We start from the raw sequence: 25409 nt of genomic DNA, 5'->3' as shown, positions 1-25409 counted from the left end.
GGGGGGGGAAGAACTGGAACCCAACTTGGCAGGATGACTCCTGACTCAAAAGAAATCGACGTCTTCTGGGGCGTCCAAGTCTCGGTACTCCACTATTGCCCGTGGGTCACCTCGCACCATCCTGCGGAGAGAATTGGGGGGTGAGATGGGGGCTCTGGGGCCCGGCTGCGTCCTCTCTGACCCCCCCGAGCGCTGCCCCTGTAAGGCACAGCCCCAAACCCCTCCACAATAGCTATGTGGCTCATCTCTGCTCTTCCTTGATATATGAACGCCTACCTGTTGCGTGGTTTGTTCAGGTAGCCGCCCTGCCCTCGGAAGGTGTCGTAGTTCCCCCTGCCAGCGGCGTATGGGGTCGGCGGGTAAGGAGGGCCCCCTGCGAGAGACCGAAGGGGGAGGGGGAGATCATCAGAAACTGACACACTGTGTTATTATTGGGGTGTCTTTCTTGGGAAGGAGCTGGGACGGTTTTTGCTTCTGTTCTAAGCCGTTTTAAATACACACATTATTAAACTGTTTGTTCCGAAACAAAAATTCATGTGTTTGTTTTTCGTAAGAAATAAAGAGGAGCCCGGCTGCATCAGGCCAAATGGCCCCCAATGAGAAACCTACAAGCAGGATTCGAACACAAGAGCCACTCTCCGCTCTCGAGGTTTCCGACAAGTGGTATTCAGAAGCATTGCTGCCTGACCGTGGAGGCAGAGTGGAGCTCCCCTGGACAAAGCCCATTTAGAGGGCAATAGCGCTGCTTGCTCCCCGGCGCCCCCTTGTGTGGGGAGGCCTCGCCAGGGCTGCGCCAGAAACTTCCACTTACCTCCGTATCCCAGGATGGGCAGGCGAGGCTGTCCGTAGGGCAACAATCCCTGGGGGGCCTGCGGAGGGTAGGGCAACCCTGGAGCCAAGCCTGCAAGAGGAAGAGGGAAACGCTGCAGCTGCTGCGGGAGGGAGGGAGGGAGGCGGAAGGGACGCTTGGGGAGAGGAAGGGAGCTGCTGCGTCAGGCCAGGCCCCCCCCCTCCACAGTCCAGCATCTCGCTCTCACTGTGGTTTTGAGGTTTCTAAACCGCTTTGAGGTTTTTTTCCTTACGAATATGAGAATAAATACATCTGTCTCAAGAGACAATGGACTGTGTCTCCGGAGGCGAAGCCAAACGGCTGCAGAAACCGGCAACTCGTAACTGCTGCCTCCTGCGTTTTTGTTTCTGCTGCATTAGGAGCCCCGGAGTGACCTCTCCCAATATAAAAATATTGTGGGAAACGAGCAGGATCCGAGCACAAGAGCCCCTCTCCCTTTCCTGCGGTTTCCAGCAACAGGGATTCAGAAGCACTGCTGCCTTCGAATGTTTGCGAGTTTCTGGGCTTTGAGACAAGATGAAAAGCGTGTTCTCTTCTGGAAAGCACCCCTTCTGGAAAGCACATTTGCTGAGCCCCCTGGTTTCCCCAGGGAAGGTCGCCTGAGTGGCAGGAGGGGGTGGGGGGGCCTGTCCCTCTCTGCCTTACCTTGTCCTGGGGGCTGGTTGGGCTTGAGCTCGGGCAGGGCAGGCCTCTTGGCGTCCATGAGGAAGTTGTTGAAGAAGGACACCTCCTTCTTCACCTCCTCGATCTTCTCCGCGTGCTTGTTGAAGATGTGCTTGCGCACGAACTCTGGGCCCTGAGAGAAGAAGAACGAGAGCAATGGAATCGGGGCGTCAGGAAGGGAGTCCCCGAGCGTCACCCAGTCCAACCTCTCTGCCATGCTGAAGAATCCCTGGCAGGGGGCTACCCAACTTCTCTTTATAAGCCTCCAAGGAGCCTCCCTTCCACTGCCAAACACCTCTTACTGTCAGAAAGTTCTTGCTAAGGTTAAATCAGAGTATCTCCCTCCGTGCAATCTGAGTCCTTTGGTTCAGGTCCTGCCCTCTGGAACAGCAGAAAACAAGCTTGCTCCATTTCCCGTGCAACAGCCTTCAGGTATTTGATGACAAAGGCTCCCATTTCCCCCCCAGTCTCCTCTTTTCCAGGCTAAACATCCCCAACTCCTTCCACCATTCCTCATAAGGCTTGGTTTCCAGAGCCCTAGTAATCTTGGTCGCCCTCCTCTGCACATCTCCCAGCTTATCAATAGCCTTCTTAAATTCTGGCACCCAGAACTCGACACAGGACTCCAGGTGGGGTCTGAAGGCAGAATACAACAGCACAATTCCTTCCCTTGATCGGGACACTAGACGTCTGTTGATGCAGCCTGGAATAGCATTAGCTTTTTTAAGCTGCTTCATCACCCTGTGGACTCATGTTAAGCTGATGGTCTAGAGAGGGAGGAGAGGGGCGTTTGTGCACGTGCATCAGGGAGCGTGGCCTCCTCTCTTCCCCTTGGTCAGACCTGAAGCTGGGCAACCGGACTCACCTTGAACTTCTTCCCGCTGAGGGGGCACAGCCACTTGTCCTTCCCCAGCTCCTGGGTGTTGGCCGTGACGAACTTCTCCACCTCCTGCTCGGGGTCCTTCTTGCCCATCTTCTGGGCCTCCTCCTCCGAGAGGAACTCCCGGGCGCTGAACAGAGGGGTCAGCTTCTCCTCAAAGGTCTTCTGCCAGTCAGACACTGCAAAGGGAGGGCAAAGTGAGCCTGTGGGGCCTCCAGTGAAGCTGCACATTGGGAGATTTGGGACAGGCAGAAGAGTATCCAATGGGGGCATCTGGTTGGTCGCTGTGAGAACAAGGATGCTGGAATTTATGGATCATTTGAAAGGCAACTCTTGCAGTATTGAAATGAGCTGAGGAGCCAGGAGTTCTGGGTACCAGTCCCTGTCTCTTCACCCAAATGAGGGCGGTTCGAATCCTGCGACGGGGTGAGCTCCCGTTGCTCGGTCCCTGCTCCTGCCAACCTAGCAGTTCGAAAGCACGTCAAAGTGCAAGTAGATAAATAGGTACCGCTCCAGCGGGAAGGTAAACGGTGTTTCCGTGCGCTGCCCTGGTTCGCCAGAAGCGGCTTAGTCATGCTGGACACATGACCCAGAAGCTGAATGCCGGCTCCCTCGGCCAGTAAAGCGAGATGAAGAAGAAGAAGAGTTTGGATTTGATATCCCGCTTTATCACTACCCGAAGGAGTCTCAAAGCGGCTAACATTCTCCTTTCCCTTCCTCCCCCACAACAAACACTCTGTGAGGTGAGTGGGGCTGAGAGACTTCAAAGAAGTGTGACTAGCTCAAGGTCACCCAGCAACTGCATGTGGAGGAGCGGAGACACGAACCTGGTTCCCCAGATTACGAGTCTACCACTCCTAACCACTACACCACACTGGCTCTCCGGGGTCCCTCTCACACTGGTCAGGGGTCCCTTTACCTTTATTCTAGTGATTGTTGAATGTTACTTTATTTGATGTAGGTTGCTTATTTTAAGAGTTATGTTTTATTACCACATTTTTGTATTGCATCAGATTGTTATAAGGTGTGCATTCTTTGTTTCTTCAGCTTGTAAACCGCCTTGAGGATTGTAAGATGGAAAGACGGTATACAAATTAAAAGTGATGATGATTCTCCTCCCTCTTTCTCTCTCTCACACACACACGCAGCCCACCTTCTCCATGGGTGACCCGGTTGGGGGGGATGGGCCCCCGCACGTGAATGATCCCGCAGCGGTTGGGCATCTCGTCCTCGTTGACGTACTCCAAATTGTTGTAGTAGTCGACCGAGTGGACGATGCGCAGGTACAGAAGCAGCTTGTCCAGTACCTGCGGGGAGGGAAGGAGGGAAGTTGGCCCTGGGTGGGTGGGGGGTCCTCAAGGGAAGCCCGCCGGGGGTGGAGGGGGAGGCCGAGCTCACGGCAGCCCCTGGAGTTAGTGGATCTCTGGAACTGTTATTATTAAATTTCACCCAAGGACCACAGGGCGGTTTACAATACAAAAACACAAAGATGCATAGCATACTAGCAAACCAACCGTTATCCCCCTTCCCCAGTTTAAAAATCCATAGACTGTTTAATTCGCCAAAGGCCTGAAGAAGAAAGTTTCCACCTGGCGCCTAGAGAATGCAGTGAAGGCACCAGGTGAGCCTCGCTGGGGAGAGCATCCCATAAGCTGGGAGCCAGTGCAGATAAAGCCCCGTTCCGGACCTCTCTTGGAGGAGGCACACAAAGAAGGGCCCCAGATGAAGGCGGCCCTTGAGACATTGCAGTCCTGAGCTGTTTTAAGGCTTTATAGGTCAAAACCAGCACTCTGAATTGGGGCCGGAAAACACTGATCGGCAGCCAGTGCAGTGGGGCCAGGATCGTTGATATGTGCTAAGACCGTCTTGCCCCACTGTCAAATTCTGCACCAGCCGAAGTTTCCGAACAGTCTTTGGGGGGCAGCCCCACGTGTAATGTGTTGCAGTAATCTAACCTAGAGGACTCAGCTTTGCGCCGTGGGACCGTTTGCTCAGTGGTCAGCGCACCTGTCTGGACTCCATCTCCTGTGGCTTCTCCACAGGAATTTCCCTGCGTGAAGCTCCGGGGAGCTGCTGGAAGTCAGTGTAAGACAGCACTGAGTTGGACGGACCCTGATAGTCTGATTTGGCAGAAGGCAGCTTCCTACGTTCCCCAGCTTCCTGAAAACTAAAGCTCTACTTCCCACGCCCTCAAACAAAGCCACTATCTCGCAACAGTCACCTTGACGAGCTTCTCGTCCCTCTCCACGTTGAGCTCAGCGGGGTTCCCTTCCTTGGGGGGCTCTTCCGAGGGCTCCCCGCTTTTGCCCAGCAGCTCCTCCTCCTCGGCGCTGACCTCTTCTATCAGGTAGTCCGTGATGTTCTTCAGGATGGGGTTCTGGGAAGGCAGGCTCTGGGGTGGCAGAGAGGGAGAGACCGCTGTGAGCTTCGCTACCGAGAGTAAGCTCCTCTCTAGAAGACAGAAGGCCAAGCCTTCCTTCCGACGGCTATGGGTCCAACTCTTGTTAGAAACCAACGACCCATCCGCTTGAGCCACTGTGTTTCTCTATGGGCGCACTTTTCCCTGAGCTGCTGCCCCGCCAGCTGCTTTAGACTACAACTCCCATCAGCCATGCTAGCTGAGGCTGATGGGAATCGTAGTCCAAAGCAGTGGGAGGAACACCAGCTCAGGGAAGTGCGATAAGAAGATAGGCGACTTCCTGCATTGTATGTAGACATTCAGCCGAGAACTGGCTTCCGAGGGGAGCCGTTTTCATGGAGTCATAGAGTTGGAAGGGAACCCCGGGGGTCATCTAGTCCAACCCCCCCGGCAAGGCAGGCATCGCAGCTAAGTTTTTGGGGATCACGTACAGCAGGCTCGATCCAGTTTGCCATCTGAAGAGGCACAGAGAAATCCGAAGAGCGCCCCACCCTCCTCCCGGACAGGTCCTCCTCCCCCGGTGCCCCCAACTGACCGAGACTTCGGAGGCAGGGCGGGCCTCCCCGGCCCCCCACAGCTGGGTGCGGTCATCCATGGTCTGGATCAGCTTCGCCGCCAGCTTGATGTCGTTGCGCAGGATCTGCTTGTGCTGCGTGATGCCGTTGACGTTCCGGACGCGCCGGGTCAGGTCGCGGTTGACGCCGGGGCTCAGCTCACACTCCCGCAGCTGGGGAGAGGGCAGAGTCAACGCCAGAACAGCTCCCCAAACCTTGCTGAAAGAAGGAGGGACCCCCCCCCCCTCCTGACATGCAGCTGTGTCTAGGCATCGCATTTTAATAATAGAACGGCACACAGGCATTGTTTATCCTCTCTACCCAAGGGGGAAAAAACCCTACAGATCAGGAGATACAACTTAAGAGAAGGATGAGGTGGAATCGGTCTCTTGCAGTTCCCAAACTTTGGGGGGCCATCCCCGCCTCTGCTTCATCACCCCCAGTGCGCCCCCTACAAAAAGCATTATTCAGAATAGTGGTTTGCACGGCCCGCTCGGGAAGATAGCAACATGATACAGTTCAAAACAGGAAAGATTAACTGCAGAGTTCATTCAAAATCCAGTTAAAACGATTCAGTTTGGTTAACTCAACAAAACAGATGAACAATTCCAGGGATACGAGTTTCTCAAAATGTGATAGCCCCCTCGCCTCTAAAGGTCCCCCTAGGGAACCCCCCCTGCCTCCTGCCCCCTTTGGGAATCGCCCATTTACCCGAATGTTCTGGAGGTTCCAGCATATCTCCTTGATGTTGACGCTGCGGTCAAAGGTCACCCAGCCTCTTCGGAAAAACCTGAAAAGGAGAAAGGTGTTCGGCTGCCGGGCTTTTCAAACGTCCTCTCCCCCTCGCAGGCACACAAACACACACAAGCCACACAAACACATACACACACAGCCTTTCCTCCGAGCCAGCTCTCTCGTTTCAGCCACACAACGGCCCTGCAAGGTAGGCTAGGGTCTGAGATGCAGCAACTGGCTTGCTTTTCTCTGTAGAAAGGACTTCTCAGCCGCCCAATTGCTGGCATGGTTGTTCCAGCCTGACAAAGGAACGTTCTGCACTGTCTCAAAGCGGCTCTGCAATTGCTTAGCGGAAGAACCTCTTATAAAGAGCAGAAATGATAAGTAAGTTGCTCACAGCCACTCAGTTAAGCCTTACGGCTCTGCAGAGATATGAAAACAGGGGAATCCTTCCTCCACCCTCTAGAGAGCAGGAGGAGGAGGGCCAGTGGATCTCCCAGGGCTGTGAAGCAGATCAGGAAGGATTTCTGACTCCCAACTATTTAACGACGGCACCTATTTAAATGACTCCCCCCCCCCCAATCGCCTAAATAGATTGCCAGAATGAAGAAAGCTTGGAGCAGCGGGGAGGATCGGTATTCATTTTTAATCTTTAAGAGCCTTTCACACCCGGCTGCAGTTAGTGGTTCTCGCAAAAAAAGAAGAAGGAAATGCCACACGCCTGGAGGACTGGACTCTGCCTCCACGGTCGGGAGGCAGCAATGCTTCTGGGTACCAGTTGCTGGAACCCGCAGGAAGGGAAAGTGTTGATCCTGTGTTCGAATCCTGTGAGAGAGCAGGTCGCTGGCCTAGATGGGCTCCCTTTGGCCTGATCCGGCAAGCTCCTCTTAACCTTCTTACGCTGTTCTACAGACAGGGGATTCTACAGAACTATTACTGATATGACACAGACAGACGCAGGAGCACGTGCAATAAGTTTTGGGTGTGGGTGTGTGTTAGAAAAACGAAAGTTACCTCCTTTCTGGCTGGGGTTCTGAAAGAGCCACTCTCATGAAGCCAGGGTACCTTTTGCAAAGCTGAGAGAGGGGAGAAAGGAGGGAGGGGAGTCAAAAGCTGGAAATTTGGGGGGGGCACGGGGTATGTTAAGGCAGAAAACCCTGCTCAACCCCCCGGCACCAGAATAAATTAGAAACCTTGCCAGTCATAGAAGGGCAGCCCATCTTAGGATTCGAACCCATTGATTCAAATGACAAGATGCTAAACATCAGAAATAACTTCCTGGTGGCAAGAGCCGTCCGGCAGCAAAACAGGGTCCCTCGGTAGGTGGTGGACTCTCCTTTGCTGGAGGCCTTTGAACAGAGGTTGGGTGGCTGTCAAAGACTGTGATTCCTGCATTGCAGGGGGTTGGGCCAGATGTCCCCCGGGGTCCCTTCCGGCACTTCTACAACCCTACGACCCACTCGTTTCTTACACTGACACCCCACCAAGAGCTGGAGGCGGCATACACATGTCCCTGCCTCTCTGTTTTGTCCTCAGAACAACCCTGCGGGGTGGTTTAGGCTGAGAGAGGCAGTGACCGTCCCCCCCCCACCAGAGTGCGCTGGGAAAAGAGATGCCAGGTTAACTGAAAGGCGGGAGGGAGGCTGTCTGGAAAGCTCTGAGCACCATATATATCCCAAAGGTCTGTGGCTCCCCTTCCTCCCTCGCCGCTCCATATGGGTCCCTCCCAAAGCTGCGCGCTCGGTGGAAGAGGACGACCACCCCAGATAGAAGGAGTGTACCGTTCTCCGTTCAAGGGTAGACGAGAGCTGCGCTCCCCTGCTAGAACCTCCAAACAAGCTCAAGGGCTGTGGCTCAGTGGCAGGGCTGAGAACACACCTAGCCTGGAACCCGGAGAGCCATAGCTGCCAGCCAGTGTCGACATCACTGAGCTAGGTACAAGATTCGAATCAAGTATCTTTATTACGGTCAAAGACCAGAAAACAGATAATAACAATCCATAATCGGATATAGCATTAAAGGTTGAATTGTATAGGTACAATATTATCATTAATGAAATAGACAAGACTCCCCATTGGCCTGACTTCCTATGTTCCTTATAACTTTTCCCAAGCCTGCCCTCCCTGGGGGCGACTCCTAGGGTCTCAAAGCCCACCCTAGAGGCACCACCTGCTCTCCCCTGCAGCGCCACGCAAGCTGGGCTCCACTCACCGCCACGATCTCTGCCTGGGAGATGTTGGGGGCGATGTTGCGCACGAAGAGGGAGCAGGTCTTGTGCAGGGGGCGGGGCTTGGGCTCCCCATCCTTCTCCTTGGCTTTCTGGGGCTCCTCGCCGCCTTCCTTCGCTGGCCCCGCCGCCGCGCCTGCTGCTCCTACCGCTGCCCCTGCCTTCTCCTCCTTCGGCTTCTTGTCTGCAAAAAGAGATGGCAAAGAACTCAGAGCAAGGAGGCCTCTGTGGCGGATTTCCTTCGGTTAACGGGCGGCGAGGGAATTGCGAACCCTGAGGCCTCGGAAGAGCAAGCTGACTCTTGCGAGCTGCCGAATTACACGTCTCAGCAAAAAAGGAAAAAAAAAACCCCTAACAAACCCCTGTGTCTCTTGGTCCAAAGAACTGGAGCTTTGGTTTACCAGAGGCAACGCTTTTTTAAAAAACCAGATGCAGGAAACAAACAGCTCAGGCTATAAAACTTGGCTTTCAAGTGGAGAAATCCAAGTTAGAAACAGAACTGATAGACTCAAACTCTAAAAACCTTTCCAGAATGTACAATTTGTTGTTAGAGTGGCATACAAAAGATGAAATGGTTAAATCAGCAATGATTGATTGGGCGAAGAATGTGGGACATAACATTATGTTTGAAGACTGGGAGAGGCTATGGAGGGAAGGTATCAAATTTACTGCTTGTAATGTGTTAAAAGAAAATATTATGAAAATGATTTACAGATTGTATTTAACACCAGTTAAATTAGCTAAGATGTACCATGGATTGAGTAATGAATGTTGGAAATGTAAAAAAGTAGAAGGTACCTTCTATCACATGTGGTGGACGTGCCCAAGTGTTAAGGACTTCTGGGAGAAAATCTATAACGAGCTTAAAAGAGTGTTGAAAAACACCTTTCCTAAGAAACCAGAATCCTTCCTATTGGGCATAACCAACCATGAGATACCCAGGAAAGATAGAGTGTTTTTTATGTATGCCACAACTGCTGCTAGAATTTTGATTGCTAAATACTGGAAAGGTGAAGAGCTTCCAACAGTAGAAGAATGGCAGATGAAGTTAATTGATTATATGGAACTCGCAGAACTGACCGCGAAGCTCCGAGACCAGAGGGAGGAGATGGTGCAAGAAGACTGGAAGAAATTTAAAGACTATTTGAAACAACGTGAAAAGTTGGACATTTGAAGTGGAATCAGTGAATATAATAGGCGTTAGCTATGATTGTGATAGAGATAAGATAAGTTGTAAGTGAAGATTAAGAATAATGGTGAATGTTTATTAAAATAGTTAAGAAGTTACTAAAGTAAATTAGAACTGAATGCAGAAGAGAGAACGGAGGAAGTCCCTTAAATAAGTTTAGAAATGAGGTTATAATAAGTAGATTTATGTGTTTTTATGTGTTGGTGTAGGTATGTAGGTGTATTTTATGTTGTATTTGTTGTTTTGTTGTTTTGTAGAATGTTTATTGTTTATTTGTTGTTTAATTGGAAATACTAATAAAATTCTTATAAAAAAAACAAAAAACAAACAGCTCAGGCTACAGAGGCTTTTCTCTGGCTTCAGAGGCCCCGTCGGCAAAACCCTTCGCTCTTTTCTAATTTGGAGACCTCTAAATGTAGGAAGGTAAGACGGGCCTGCAGGATGAGGCCATCTAGCCCGGCATCCTGTTCTCACAGCGGCCGACCAGATGGCCATTATGGGATGCCAGCAAGCTGGACCCGAGCGCCAGGCCAAACGTCCTTTCGCAATGCGGTCCTTTCTTTTACTGCTCACACACCTTAAATGTATACTGCACATTTCCGTGTACAAGACGAGTGTTTTTTCTTAGAAAATTATGACCAAAAAGGGAGGGAGTCGTCTTATACATGGGTAGTACATAGTGGGGACGTGGGATTGGTTGCCTTCAGGAGCCAGAGATTGTCAGCGGCTATTGGGAGTGTTATCGGTGGCTGCGGCAAGGGCTGGTGTTGATTGGCTGTCACTGCAGCAATTTGGCGGGCGATGTTCTGCTTCTGCCATTGAGGGGACACACAATAGGAGGGTTTTGTGACACGTGCGAGTGGCAGTGTGTGTTGGGCAGGTGAGCGATTTTCGGCAATTCCCCCCTAAAAAAAGCTCAACAACTCCGGGCAACCCTCCCTCCATTTTCTTAATTTGGAGTCCCCAGGAATAGGGGGGCGTGTGATACACAGAAAAATACAGTACATCCATTTGTGGTTTTTTTTCTGCATCCCTCCACCCACCTTCCTTGTCCTCCTCCTCGGGGCGCCCGCCTTCTGACTCCGTGTCAGATTCAGAAACGCTGCCTTCGTCGTAGCTGTCGTCTCCGCTGCGCTTCCGTTTGTGTTTGTGTCCGATCTGGGTGGGAGAAAGGGAGCAGTCGTTCCTACCCCCAAAATCTCGTTTCTGGTGCATGTTACAGTCCTACCTCGTGTCGCATTCGCTGCGGGTTGCGAACGGCGCGGGTTACGAATGCGGCAAACCCTGAAGTGTTTACATCTGGGTTTCGCAAAGTACGCACGTGCAGAAGCGCTCTGTGCATGCGCAGAAGAGTGATATCACGCTTCCGCGCATGCACAATATCACCGCTCGGGTTGCGGACTTTTCGGGGTGCAAACGGCACCCCAGAACGGATCGTGTCCGCAACCTGAGGTACCACTGTATCATCATTGTTATCTTTAGATCACCCCCCCCCCAGCCACAGCCTCAGGGGCGGCTTGCTACAAATTAACGCAACAAGGATAAAAACATCTAAGAGAGACCCGTGAAGAAATAATTAAACTACGATAAATAAATATAAAAGGCAGGTCTATTAAAACACAAAGCCCTTTCTTTAATAGAAAACAGTCAGCTCACAAAATGCCTGTAAGAATAAGGTCTCCTCCGCTGGCTGACAAAAGGAGAACAAGGATTAAGCCTTTGGCCTGACCAAACAAGGCTCTTGTTTCCTCATGCTTCCTTTGTACTCCTGGAATAACACTCGGCCTTTCTTTAAAGAGACAGGGAGGTTTGTTCCCCACCTATCTAAAAAAAAAGGGAAAGGACCCCTGGACGGTTAAGTCCGTTTCCCTTCCCACCACAGTGGTACCTATTTATCTACTTGCGCTGGCATGCTTTCGAACTGCTAGGTTGGCAGGAGCTGGGACAGAGCAACAGGAGCTCACCACGCCACAGAGATTCGAACCGCCAACTTTCTGAGTGGCAAGCCCAAGAGGCTCAGTGGTTTAGACCACAGCGCCCGCCCGCGTCCCTCCCACCTATCTAACCTCCAGCACGCCACAGACCGGACCCTGCGAATGAAGTGCCTCCACACACATCCTACTCTGGCAGCTCATCCACTCCCCCTCCCTGTTTCAATGAAGAAAAGCACAGAGGGCCCTGTACCTTTTTGGCCTCCTTGTCCGCCTCCTCCTTCTTCTCAGCCCTCTTCTCCTCCTCTTCCGAGGCCTTCTTTGCCTTGTCCTCGACAGCTTCCTCGTCGCCAGCCTAGGACAGAGCAGGGAGGCACGTCAGACACCCCTGCCCAGCTTGCAGCAGCAAGGAAGGCCCAGCCAGGATCACACCCGCCTCCCCAGGAGCTACCTTCTTGGCCTCTTCCTTCTTGTCGTCCTTCTCTGAGGCTTTGCGGTCCAGCTCCTGCAGCCGGTTCTCTTCCTTCTTCCCTGGCTCTGCCTTCTCCTGACGCTCCTCCTCTTCCTCCTGGTCCAGGATCTTCAGGTCGTGCTCAGTCCCGCCTTCCATCTTAATGACGGCTGCAGGGGGAGAGGGAGCCACCACCGTCAAGACCCTGACAGGTTCTTAACTATGGCACATTGTAAACAATTTGGGGAAGGGTGTTCGAACTCAGCAATTCGAGGGGGATGTTCAAACTCAGTAATTCGGGGGTGTGTGTTTGGACTCAGCAAAAGATCTACGTGGACCCCAGGCTGCCTCCAAAGCCACCACCTTTCTTCACAACTGTTTATAAAGATAATTAAAATCAGCAGCCTAGAAGATTAAAAATATGTCAATGCCTACGTGTCTGGAGATAGGCTGTCCCGAGTAAAAATGTATGAAGCAGGCTTTGGCTTGTGATGAGGACAGATGCAATGGCCTTCTGGGCACCCAAAGCAAAACCTCTCCTCCGCTAGAAATCTTAAGGCAAAATCAGGTAAATCGAACCCTACTGTTGAAGTGAATCCCAAGCCGGAATTAAGATTGCCGGAAGAAATATCAACAACCTCAGATATGCTGATGACACAACCTTGATGGCAGAAAGTGAGGAGGGATTAAAGAACCTTTTAATGAGGGTGAAAGAGGAGAGCGCAAAATATGGTCCGAAGCTCAACATAAAAAAAACTAAGATCATGGCCACTGGTCCCATCACCTCCTGGCAAATAGAAGGGGAAGAAACGGAGGCAGGGAGAGATTTTACTTTCTTGGGTTCCATGATCACTGCAGATGGTGACAGCAGTCACGAAATTAGAAGACGCCTGCTTCTTGGGAGAAAAGCAATGACAAACCTAGACAGCATCTTAAAAAGCAGAGACATCACCTTGCCGACAAAGGTCTGTATAGTTAAAGCTATGGTTTTCCCAGTAACGATGTATGGAAGTGAGAGATGAACGATAAAGAAGGCTGATCGCCGAAGAATTGATGCATCTGAATTATGGTGCTGGAGGAGACTCTTGAGAGTCCCATGGACTGAAAGAAGATCAAACCTATCCTTTCTGAAGGAAATCAGCCCTGAGTGCTCACTGGAAGGACAGGTCCTGAAGTTGAGGCTCCAATACCAGGCACAAGGAGAAGGGGACGACAGAGGACGACATGGTTGGACAATGTTCTCAAAGCTACCAACATGAGTCTGACCAAACTGCGGGAGGCAGTGGAAGACAGGAATGCCTGGTGTGCTCTGGTCCATGGGGACACAAAGATATGGACACGACTAAACAACTGCAAGACTAACAGCAGCCGTTTAGAGTCGTCAACAGGTTTTCCACACTTATCAGCCTATCACCCACTCCCACTACCCTTCTGAGTAATACCCCTCCCCACTCCCCCACTATATTTAAGGATCTGGTGACTTCTGTTTCAGTGTATCTGAAGAAGTGTGCATGCACACGAAAGCTCATACCAGGAACAAACTCAGTTGGTCTCTAAGGTGCTACTAGAAAGAATTTTCGATTTTGTTTTGACTAAACAACTGTTGAAGTAATAACTGGCTTTACTTTATCCATGGATCTTCTAATTTTGCTATCTGGTTATGTTAAGGAAATAAGCACTAACAGGGAATTAATGAAATGTCTCTTAACTACAGCCAGAATTATTTGTCAAAACTGGCCTTGGGGAGGGGGGGATGAGAACACCAATCATGAGAGCACGGATAATTGAAATCTGGGACGTTGTATACCTGGCTAAGGTTGCATACATGGTGAGAAGCAGAGAGAAACAGAGCCTTTTCATGATCTTCTCGAGAAACAAGGTCTGTGCTACTTGGAACTTTGAGATATTAACTTATTACGTGGGGTTTCGGCACGGAAATCTGTCCGTATAGGTGTGGCTCCACTGCACTTCTGCATCGTTCTGGCTTCTGTTGCTTTTTGTTACAAATAAATATATGGGAGGAGGAGGAAGAGGACAACAACAACAACAACAACAACAACAACAACAGCAACTGTACCGGCATCCAAGACTTTGATGATGGCGTTGGCCTTGTCGATCTCCAGCTGCAAGTTCTCGAACCAGCCGTTGTCCATGAGGTAGAGGAAGACGTTGAGGCGGTTCTGCAGGGCGTTGTGAGACTCCTGCTTCCTCCTGCCGGCTTCGTCCGGGTGGTATTTGGACCGGAACCTGAACGGAACCCAAATTAGCAGAAGGGTGGGGGCGAGGAGGGGCAGGTGGGGGGGGAAAGAAAGACACAGAAAAAGGAGGGGCGGAGGGGAGGGGAAGAAATGCGTTAGCCAGAAAAAAGGGGAAGGGAAGCACGACCCTCTTGGTCGCTAGTTCACACATGCAAAGCGAAGGAAGGAGGGAGGAAACTCCAGGTGCCTTTTTTTTTGGTTTGGTTTGGTTTCTGTGGAAATGGAAGTGTAGAGGGGAGGGAAGTGCTGCTTGAGGAATTTCTTGGTCGCCGGCAGGGCAGGCCGAAGCCCACCTCCACAAAAGGGGCGCCGCTCGCTTGCTGTCTCCCGCCACAGGGAAGGCGGGTGCGCCAGCGGGGTCGGCCTTGGGGCGAGATTCTGTGCAGAGTGGGCGCTTCGGGGAGACTGCTTCGGCCCTCCTACTCCTCGACAGCTTGGCTCGGTTCAGAATCCTTTTCCCTTCTCTCTTTGGGCTTAGTTTGTTGTTGCTGCTGCTGCTGTTGTCAAGTTTATTCCCCGCCTCCCCTCCTTAAGGTCCCAGAGAAAGGTTGCGGTTATCAAATCAACTTAGCTGCCGCAAAGAGAAGGCGGGTCCTAAAAATGCAGGCCTCAAGTGTCAAAAGCCAGGGTAAAAGGGGGCGTCTTCAGCACCTGCCAGGAGCAGCACAGCTTAGGGGCCACCACAGAGAAGGTCCTCTCGCCCTGGGTCACCCCTACCCTGAGTCTCTGAGGGTGGAGGAACTGCCAAGAGGGACCTCTCCGCAGATCCTGGCACCCGAAGGGGGTCTGTAGGTAGGGAGGCGGCCTTTCAGGTAAGGCTTTAAAAGCCAACACAAGCACCTTGGGTTTTCATTGTCACGACCTGCCCACCCTGGGACCTTAGGGTGAAATAAATTGTAATCATAACAGCAACAGCAGCAGCAGCAGCAACTGTTCCAGGCGCCTCCTCCCTCACTCTCAAGGCCTGCCACACCACAGGCTTCCCCTGGTCTGGTCCTCCACCTTGACTGCCATGCTAAAATGCCCCACGGCTAAAATGTCCCCGCCTGCCAGATGTGATATAAGGAAGGAAGGAAGGAAGGCTCAGCCTGCCCCCCCCATCTCAGGGTGTGGGGTGGGCTAGCTCCATGGGGGTCCCTTCTGTCAAAAAGATCAAACTCTGCGGGGAGATCTGGGGGTCCCTTCTTGTGAGGCAGCCACAACAGCCGTGCTCTGCCTTCACGGCCAGAGGAAGCGATGCTTCGGAATCCCAGTTGCAGAAACAACAACAAGGGAGAGTTGCTCGGATCCCGCTTGCCAGTTTCTCATAACGGGCACCTGGTTAGCCCCTGTGAGAACAGGACGCTGGGCTAGATGGGCCATTGGCCTGATCCAGCAGCCTGGCTCTACGCTCTGATGGAAACCAGAGCCTACCTAAATTCCTAGGTTCCTTGGGGCATTCAGCTACTGTGAGTACAGGACGCAGTTCTCTCCACTTTGGCCCAATCCAGCCTCGCCCTATTTGGGACGTGATATGCTCTCAGGATTTGGAGATGGAGTGGGGCTGGGGGGAGATGTAAAAGCAGCTTCGATGGGGAAGGCAGTTAAAAAGGGGGAGGGGGTGGAAATTAATACAACCAAATCCAAAACACGCCTTCTACAGACTTTTTTTTTTTACCTTTTGCAAATACAAGATATGCGTTTTAGTTTTTTTTATATATTTTTTTTGCTCTCAGCTGTGATTTAAGAAGACAGAACACGTCATACATACACTGAGAGGAGTCACACTCCGAGCCTTCCAAGCGAAGAGAGTTTTCTTCGGCGGATTTTTTTTAGAGAGACAAAAAAAAAAAAATGCTTAACCCCAAAAGATTGGAATCTCTCTCTCTCTCTCTCGCTGGGCCGCAGGACTTCGTAAAAACGAAAACAAAAGAGAGAGTAGGCTCTGATGCCTGCGATTTCGCCCTGCTCTGCCTACATCCTGCCAACTCACATTCAGCTAGTCACTGCATTGTGCACAGTGAAGACCCTGACTGTCTGCGCTACGGAGGAAGAAAAACAAAAATCGCCACCACCAGCAGAGAGAGGAATGGGGGAAAAATTGAAAAAAAAAAGCACATTCAAGGCTCTTTGGTTTGTTTGGCTTATTTATGGATTCTCCAGGCTGAGGACGGATGATTTTTGGAGTCTCCTGTGAGAGGTTCTTGGGAGGAGGGGAGAAAAGGCCAAGTTATTACAGTCAACAACCAATTAGCAAAAATGAAAGAAGTTCAAATCTATCAAAGGAAATTAAAATGGTCAAAAGTGAACACACACACACAGAGAGAGAGACACAGCTGTGTTAGATACCCAGTTGCCTAGGGAAGAGGAACCACACACAGCCCCCTCCCCTCGATGAGATTCCCCCATCCAGCGCTGCAGCAAAGCGTCCCTCCGCTCCCCAGGCACACAAACACCTCGGCCACGTCCATCCTCCAGGGGCCACCTTTCGCCCCCAGCCTCCTTCCCTTGCCCTACAGCAACCTCTGCTAACCTGGCGCCTGACCTGAAGCCTGGTCCACCCATCCTGCCACCCTGGTAAACTATTTCGGATGGCTCAATAATAGCAGCTGCGGTCGTGCTCTGTAGAAACTGAAACATAACAAAAACGTCCCCGTCCGATGTGCCAAGCCCCACCCTTGCCTGCCCTCAAAATCAGAGTAGAGTGTTGCACTAGAACAGTGTTTTTCAACCTTTTTTGGGCAAAGGCACACTTGTTTCATGAAAAAAATCACGAGGCACATCACCATTAGAAAATGTTAAAAAAATTAACTCTGTGCCTATATTGACTATATATAAAGTAATTTTTCAATTTTCCCCATGGCACACCAGGCAACATCTCGCGGCACACTAGTGTGCCGCGGAACAGTGGTTGAAAAACACTGCACTAGAACCTGGCAGAGACCAGGGTTCGAATCCTCCCATTCAGCCCTTGGGGGACAGTCACTGCCTCTCAGCCTATCCTATCCTGCAGGGTTACTGTGGGGATTAAATGAGGGTGGAAGACCATGAACATGCCTCCTTGAATAAAAAGGTGGGATATGAATGCAAGGTAATTAAAAGGATGTTTCTTTCTCAATTTTATTTTGTGTTTGCTCAGTTTTCAAGGATTCTGCTGAAAAGCATCTGTGTGCTTTTAACAGCAGGCGAACAAGCTGCTGGAGCTATTGAGAGGCGAACCCATATCAAAGAGAAACCGGGGTTCCGAACTGGAATTCTAAAAGTATTTAGTACACAAGCAAGTCAGCTGAGAAGCAGGCAGAAATGAGGAAGAAACACAAGACACCCAAATGATGAACAGCTGCATTTTACAAGCGAGAGGAGGGAAGTGGGTGCAAAACAGCTCGTTACCATCTGGATTCAGATAATCATGGCTGTGTTCGCACACAATGCTAAGCCATGGTTTGTTCAACGAACCACATGACAACAAGCCATGGTTTGATCTCTCCAAAGCTTGCTTTGCTCCCCAGCTGTGCTTGCCTTGTAGCTTGGCGAGCATCTAGGGGAGGGGTCAAGGGACATCGCTGGGTTCAAACTGTTGGGATTTTTATCTATCCTATGCTGCTATAGCGGGATTGTTATATTACGTTTGGTGTAAATCACAAGAGCCTGAGTTAGACTGTGAGAAAGGAAGCTGGTCTTATCTCTTCCTTCTGAGTATATTTACTGTGTTTTAGTTTCACTTTTTGCAGTGTTGCAGTTTTCTGTACTGGTGTTCATAGAACACAGACGTGCTTATGGAGTTTCTGTATATAAGACTGTAAATAAAGTAGTTTAGACCTACAGATGAGTCTTTCTTCTTGCTGGATATGCCACAAGACACTGTGTGCTCTTTTCATGGGAGAAGAGTCGCAAACTGCCGGCACTCTGGACTGATGGAGAATGTCAGCCAGAGAGGGTCAGGGAGACACTCCGGAGTACTGGGGGTTTGCTTTCCAGTCCCAATGAGAGTTTTTCCCGACACAAACCTGGAGTTAGACAGTAATTGGAACAAACCATGGTTCACAAGCCAGCAACAAGCCGCAGCTTCACGTTGCGGTCTGCTGCCAGAGAACAAACCATGGTTAGTATGCTGGGCTTGGGAATTCTAACAAGCCACAAACTCGCTATATGAGTCATGTGTGAACCCAGCCAGTGGTGGAAGATGTTTTTATGCTGACTGATGTGAAACAGAACTAGTGGAAAACGTGTCAAGGGAGCAAAGACGGTATGTAGGTGATGAAGATGGCAGGAGAATAACACAGACTTCCAGAGAGGAACGGCGGCAGGGTTTCTACACGTCTCTCAGTTCCCACCTCTCTCGTCCCTATCTCCGCACATTCAGTATTCCTCAGCATCCCTTTTTGCCCCCCCCCCGCATCACCACATCCTTCTCAGCAGTTTCTCCATTTCGTAGACCACACCCGACCGCGCCAAGTCAAAGCCCGCTGCGTCAACTAAATCAACCAACTCCAACCTGGCCACCTCCAGATGCTTCAGACAACGGGCACAGCCGGCTTGGCTGAGAGATGATGGGAGCTGTGGTCCGAAACATCTGGAAGGTGCCAGGCTGGGGGAGCCAGAACTGAATATCCTTACTTCGCTGGGAACAGCTGGTTGATTTCAGGGATGGTGAATTAGCAACCGAATCTGGAAGTCCAAGGGGAGGCGGGGCCTCAGGAACAAGGCCAGCACCCAGAATGGATGTGTGTGTGCTGCTTTTCAAAATATAGTCTGGCCCACCACATGGTCTGAGGGATGGTGGACCAGCCCACACCTGAAAAAGGTTGCTGAGCCCTATTCTAGCCTGCCTGTGTGTTTCTGGGATGGGGGGAACAGCTCATATACCCTATGGGAAAAAATGTGCAAGGACCTCACAGGGATATGTGCAGAACATTCTTTCAATTAGTTGGAGACTTCATGCTACACTCTGCTGGTATTCTGTGTTTTTTTTAACTCACACAAGTCATTTAAAGCCCTGAGCATTCCAACGGAAGGACAGGAAGCAGCCGCCTTCTAAAGCCGGGCAAATCTACCAACTGGTTACTGAATTATATCCCGCTCTGAAGGCCTCTTGTTTAGGTTGCCAGTCATGCATAATTACAGATACACATCCCTGAGGGAACCAGACCTCCCCTTGCTCCACCTCCCACCAGTCCAAGGCAAGAAGGCCCAGCCCACGAGAGACGTACCACTCTTCATCCTTGTGGGCCAGGAAGAAGTCTTGCATCTTTTGGCGCTGGAAGTCCAGCTTGTAGTCGTTGTAGCGCTTCACGGCTTCCGTCTCGTCGACGGAATCGTCCAAGGAGAGGAGGAACTCCTTGAAGTTCTTCATCACGGGAGGGGCGATGCCCAGATCCACCTCCGCGATGTTCCCCAGCCTGGGAGGGAAGGAGAAAAAGGGAAATAAAAAAGGTGTGCATTCTCACAAGTCACATCTCCAGTGCAAAGAGGCCACCCTTAAAAAACCCAGCAGAGCTCCGCAGGACCCTTTTCAAGTTATCAAGTGCAGGAGATGACTGGGAAACTTCAACTGCTCCAAAACTCAGTGGCCAAATTACTGTCTGGGGTTCCATATAACCCTTGTTTTAAAACAGCTGCATCGGTTGCTAGTTTGTTTTCGGACCAGATTCAAGGTGCTGACATTACACAGTGGCACCTGTTATGAAAACTTCCCGCGGGGGCAAGTTGAGAGACTGACCCCAAGGCGGACGAAGCTTCTGTGCCCTCTGGCTTCTGGAGTCCAGGGGCACAATGTAATATGCGGTTGCTCCCAACTTGAAAACAACACACACAAGCCTTTTGGCTAAGATCTACCTTATTGTAGATTTAGAGCAGAATTTCTCTGCGTAGCCAGCTCATTATTTCAGAGCTGTCTGTAATTGCGTCTGCATCTCCTGATGCAAAACAGAAAGTAAAGAGTACAATAGAAAAATACAATGACATCACATGTGAGTGGGCTACTATGGCCAGTGTGTTTCTCACAGAGTGAAATATGACTCTTAGTCAAGTCAAGTGACCTTGCTGCTTCAGCGTCTTCGCAGCTCGGCTTGTACTGATATCACAACATCCTCCCCCGATATTAGACAATGTAAGAGCGGCAAAAGTTAAGGCATTATTAAGAGAAGTAAACAAACAGTTATCATATACACAGTATGAATCTGTTGTCTTTGTTCCATCCTTGGAACTCTCTGAGACTGGTTCTACCAGTTTGAGCCTTTTATAACCAACTCTCCAGGGGACCAGAGCGCTTGCTCTGTGTGTGTTGGCAGGAACAGTGTTGAACTTTGCAACCTGTTGCTGTGGCTTTCTCACATCTGTGAAATGAGCCTGAGTGTCTCTGTCTTGAGTGCAAACTACAGCTACATTTGCAACAGCTGAGACTGCAAATTCTTTGGAGTAGCGTTTGGGCGCCTGACCCTTTGTCACCCTCTCAGATCTACGCACAAGATGTAGATCTTCTTTGCTGAGTTTCTCCTGAACAGGACCTTTTGGAGAAACGTTACCAATTGTAAACAGTGGCTCTAAAGATCCTAGCACATCATCTTCATCAGATGGCCTGGAACTAGCATGAGTTCTCTCAATGACAGTTTCACCTGTGTCGGAACTAGCCGTGGTTGAGCTTGCACTGCTACTGCTGGTGTCAGTATCCTCATATGCATTGACATCAATGGGAAAGCTTTGGAGAATCTTTGTCTCCGGCTTTACAATAGGTTCTAACTCCTGAGTAAGAATTACTGTGTTAGAGGAAGGCAATAGTATTGGTCCTCGAATGGCTTGGCTCCTGAACAAATCGACTCCGCAAACCCGGAATCAAGTGTTCTGGTTTGCAAATGTTTTTTGGAAGCCAAACGTCCGACGTGGCTTCCAACTGAGTGCAGGAAGCTTCTGCGGCCAATTGGAAGCCGCACCTTGGTTTTCGAACAGTTTCAGGAGCCGAATGGGCTCCCGGAACGGATTAAGTTCAAGAACCAAGGTACCACTGTAGTTTAAAGTTCTAAATGACCCTTGGTGGTGGACCGGGAGAGGGTCTTCTCTGTGGTGGCCCCCAAGCTATGGAACTCCCTCCCTGCAGAGGTTCGTCTTTCACCTTTATTATACAGCATTCTGGAGGATGCACCTCTTTCCCCTGGTTTTTGAAACCTGAGATCTGTAAGCCCCACCTTACTTTTATAATTGTTGCTTTAAACTGTTTCTAACGTTGTGTTTTAAAGTTGTAACCTGCCCTTGGACCTCCGAGTGAAAGGTGGGCAATAGCTAAACAAATAGCTAGAGTTGTTTTCATTTTACCAACAGGATTAACGACAAACCAAACGTAACTATGACGTAAGCAATCCAAGCCCTGCTAAATCCAACATAACTGTAATTACTTAAGAAGCCTGTGCAAGGCTTAATTAACTGTAATTATTTAATTAACTGCAATTACTTAAGAAGCCTGGGTACTTTCTACCGTTAAGTACCCGGAGCGGCACAATATGACCACGGCACAATAGGACCACGTGACAACTTGGCCCTAAGCCACTTAGGGCTTTGAAGGAGCTCAGATGCAAATTGGAAGCCAACGGAGCTGAGGAAAGCTCAGTTATGTTCCACAGTCCATGAGCACTAGGCAAAGGCCTGGCTGCTGCATTTGAAGAACCCTAAAGCTCTCAGACTGTCTGTCTCCAAAGTGAGCCCCACATTGTGTGCATGGCAGGGCCGCCCCGGAAGTAACCGGAGCATGGATGTCGGGTGCCAAGTCTGCCTTCTCCAGGGCCCATCCACAGGTGACCTTATCATCTGATTCTTCGTACCCGGGGTTCAGCTGCAGGGCAAGTGGGACGAGCCTGTTTGAAGTGTTCTGTATTTAGCTGTGATTCCTGCACTGCAAGGGGTAGGAATGGATGACCCTCGGGGGTCTCTTTCGCCTCTACAATCCTATTGTTCCACTTCGTCACACGGAAAGCAACAGGGAGGCATTTCAGTGTTTGTAGGCACCTGTTCTTGGGCAGATGATTTGACCAACGTATCTCAGAGTCTTCAGGCAGGTCTCACCTGAGCGGCAAAGGCCACCTGGCTTGAATAGGCAGGACGTGCTCGGAGCAGCTTACCTGGCCTGGATAGGCAAGATGTGATGCTGCGTCACGTGCATTTCTGGGTGAGCCCAAGGTTGCGGAGGTCCGTAGGTAGGGCCGGTGGTGACGCCACTGTAAGGCATCTCATAGCCGCTGTGATAGGGGTCCGATGTGTGTTCATCCCTGCAGATTTTTTGGGGGGGGGAGGGGGTAAAGTTAAAACCACCAGGAGGATTGGGGGAGAACCAAAGTGTTAATTGATCCAGATTTATTTTGGAGCAAGGGTACATGTGTTAAAACCAGTTTTCCCTAAACCGTTTCTGGCCGGTCCACGCCCTTGGTTCCATAACCTCAACCCCAGTGTGTCCCGCCTTACCCTACAAAATGCAATATTCAGAATACCAGCACAACCCACGATAACGGCACAGTGAAATTCAGAACGGTGCCCATAAATTGCACATATATTCAAAATCTAATTCAAACAATTTAGGTTAATTAATTCAACAAAATGGATCCAGTGATACCAGCTTTTCAAACTCGGACAATTGTTTCCACCTACAGCATTCCTCCCACCCCGGTTATCCTGGATAAAGAAAAAGTTTTGCCTCCTTCTCTCATATCACTAGAACTCGTCGACATTCAATGAAGCTGAACGCTGGGAAAGCCAGCACAGATAAAAGAAATGCAGTGGAACTGTGGAACTCCCTCCTGCAGGAGGTAGTGACAGCCACCAACTTAGGTGGCTACTAGCCATGATTGCTACGTTCTGCCTCCATAGTTGGAGGCAGCAATGCTTTTGAATTATTGTTATGTATTTATTGATACCCTGCCTTTTTTCCCTGACAAGGACTCAAGGTCCTTGAGAACAGCTAATCCCAGTTGCTGGAAAGAGTTTCTCTTGTGCTTAGGTCCCGCCACTGTCAACACTGTGATAACTGGAGGCTGGATTAGATGGGACACTGGCCTGATCCAGAGGGGCTCTTCTTATGTTCTTCATGCTCTGGAGGGTCATGAGAGAGGGGGTCATGGTCTCTGGAGAGCCAGTGTGGTGTAGTGGTTAAGAGCGGTAGACTTGTAATCTGGTGAACCGGGTTTGCGTCTCCGCTCCTCCACATGCAGCTGCTGGGTGAACTTGGGCTAGTCACACTTCTTTGAAGTCTCTCATCCCCACTCACCTCAAAGAGTGTTTGTTGTGGGGGAGGAAGGGAAAGGAGAATGTTAGCCGCTTTGAGACTCCTTTGGGTAGTGATAAAGAGGGATATCAAATCCAAACTCTTCTTCTTCTTCTTCTTGAATTCCCCAGACCTGATCCAATACGCTGTTTCTGCTGAGCAGTTCCTCTTGGGAACTGGAAACTGACGAGCCAAGTAACGCAGAACAGAAATGGAAACAGAAACCCAGAGGAGATCGAACGGCCACCTACCAGTCTCGTCGCATCCGTTTTTGTGGAGGGCTCAGTTCATGGCGAGGTGGGGAGAAGCGTTCCCGCCGGTTCCGGTCATAATCACGGTATTCGCCTCTGCTGCGGCGCTCTCGGCCCCTGTCCCACTCCCTGGATGCAAACAGCACAGAGGTGGTGAGGAGGGCAGGCATAACTGACCCTTCTCTTCAGCTGGCGGGGCAGAAATCAGCCCAACCGGGTTTTCTACCAGCCCTCTGTGCCATGAGCCGAAGTGCCTGAGAAATATTTCAGGACCCGCTCTACCTGGATTCCAGGGCAATCAACTATCGACCATCATGTGTTAAGGATTCTAATATGCTTAAAACGTTTTTGTTCAGGCAAGCCTACCCAGATGGGCAGAACTGCTGCTGTTACACAAAATACCTGCTCCACATTTGCAAGAACTCCATCTTTTAGTGCAGCAGCACTTATAGAACTCCCCGCCTATTGACACCAGGGAGGCACATTCACTGCAATCTTTTTGGTGCCTGCTAAAAACATTGTTTAGACAAGCAGGTGTTTAGAAAGCTGGTACAGGTTTTAACCTGTATTTAGCCTATTGTTTTTTAATTCTTATTCATAGCTTTATCGTTTTTTTGTAAACCACTTTGATGTGGTTTTTTGTGTGGGTTTTTTTAACTTCCATTCCCCAGGTCACTTGGGGTGTACCTGTCACTCCAGTCGTCTCGCCGCCTGTCATCACGTTCTCGAGAACGGTCATAGTCACTCCTTTCACGTCTGAATTTGTCCCTGCGCCTGCGGTCATACTCGTCATCGCTGTCACCCATAGTTGCAGGATGTTACTATCCCTCTGTTCTGCAGACAAGAGGCAGTTATTCTGAGGGGGTCCAGCTCAGCTGTCTTCCAAGGCGAAAACAGCCCTGGCAAAGCACAAGGAAAAGTAAAATTAAGTGTGCCCACACCTGTTCCCAAACATTTCCGGAACCCAACCCCTTTAAAAAGCACTATTCAGAATGGCAATAAAATCCAAAACAATATCAATTAATTGCACGTTTATTCACAATCCAATTAAAACTGTTTAATTAACAAAATTGAGGAATTCGATCCAGTGATGCCAGATTTTCAAAGACGGATAGTCATTTACATATGGCTGCGTGGCGTTATAGTCAGTGAATTTAAAAGGAGATAAATTTAGAAAACTCTAGAAATGTAGAAAGATGCCTTAAATCAGTGGTTGCCAATTAGTTAAGTACTGCAGAGCCTGTTTTTCAAAAGCCAAGCCATGGATCCCCTACTTTTGAAATTGTTGATATATCTATGGAAATTTTTGTTATGTGAATAGTGCCACAGACCCCCTGGAGTCCAAAGAACACCAACTGGGAACCAATGCCTTAGACCGAGTCAGGCCTCTGGTCTATCTAGCTCAGTATTGCCTACGGCAGGCATCCCCAAACTCGGCCCTCCAGCTGTTTAGGGACTACAACTCCCATCATTCCTAACTAACAGGACCAGTGGTCAGGGACGATAGGAATTGTAGTCCCAAAACAGGGGCGAGTTTGGGGGTGCCTGGCCTACGGTGACTGGCAACTTTTCTCCAGGGTTTCAGGCAGAGTGACTCCCAGCCCTACCGGGAGATGCCACCAGGGAGAGAGCATGCGAAGTTCTGCTTGCAAAGCAGATTTCCTTCTCCTGTGCGATGGCCCCTTCCCCTAATAACAGCAGTCATTAAAAGGAAAACAAACTTAGGGTCCCCAGATGCGAGGCTAGGACTACAACCCCCCTCATCCCACAGTCAACTT

The 25409-nt window shown here is 50.2% G+C and overlaps 1 protein-coding gene across 1 annotated transcript; it reads right to left on the bottom strand.

Moving 5' to 3' along the window:
- SRRT (serrate, RNA effector molecule) lies at positions 1-24523 on the bottom strand. Its single transcript, XM_033169026.1, has 19 exons — positions 24319-24523; positions 23632-23760; positions 22245-22391; positions 19347-19535; positions 13977-14146; positions 11900-12069; positions 11702-11803; positions 10561-10675; positions 8313-8512; positions 7116-7177; positions 6078-6156; positions 5348-5539; positions 4615-4785; positions 3547-3700; positions 2379-2572; positions 1496-1646; positions 812-901; positions 277-373; positions 1-121 (listed from the first exon to the last, which is right to left on the bottom strand). The coding sequence occupies exons 1-19, from the start codon at positions 24435-24437 to the stop codon at positions 46-48; spliced, it is 2607 nt and encodes an 868-aa protein (XP_033024917.1). The 5' UTR covers positions 24438-24523; the 3' UTR covers positions 1-45.
- Positions 24524-25409: the final 886 nt, after the last annotated feature.

This window comes from Lacerta agilis, chromosome 14, assembly GCF_009819535.1.
Source record: "Lacerta agilis isolate rLacAgi1 chromosome 14, rLacAgi1.pri, whole genome shotgun sequence".
NCBI classification, from domain to species: Eukaryota; Metazoa; Chordata; class Lepidosauria; order Squamata; family Lacertidae; genus Lacerta; species Lacerta agilis.
The sequence above is the reverse complement of the archived record's forward strand: the minus strand, read 5'-3'. Positions and strand labels throughout refer to the sequence as shown.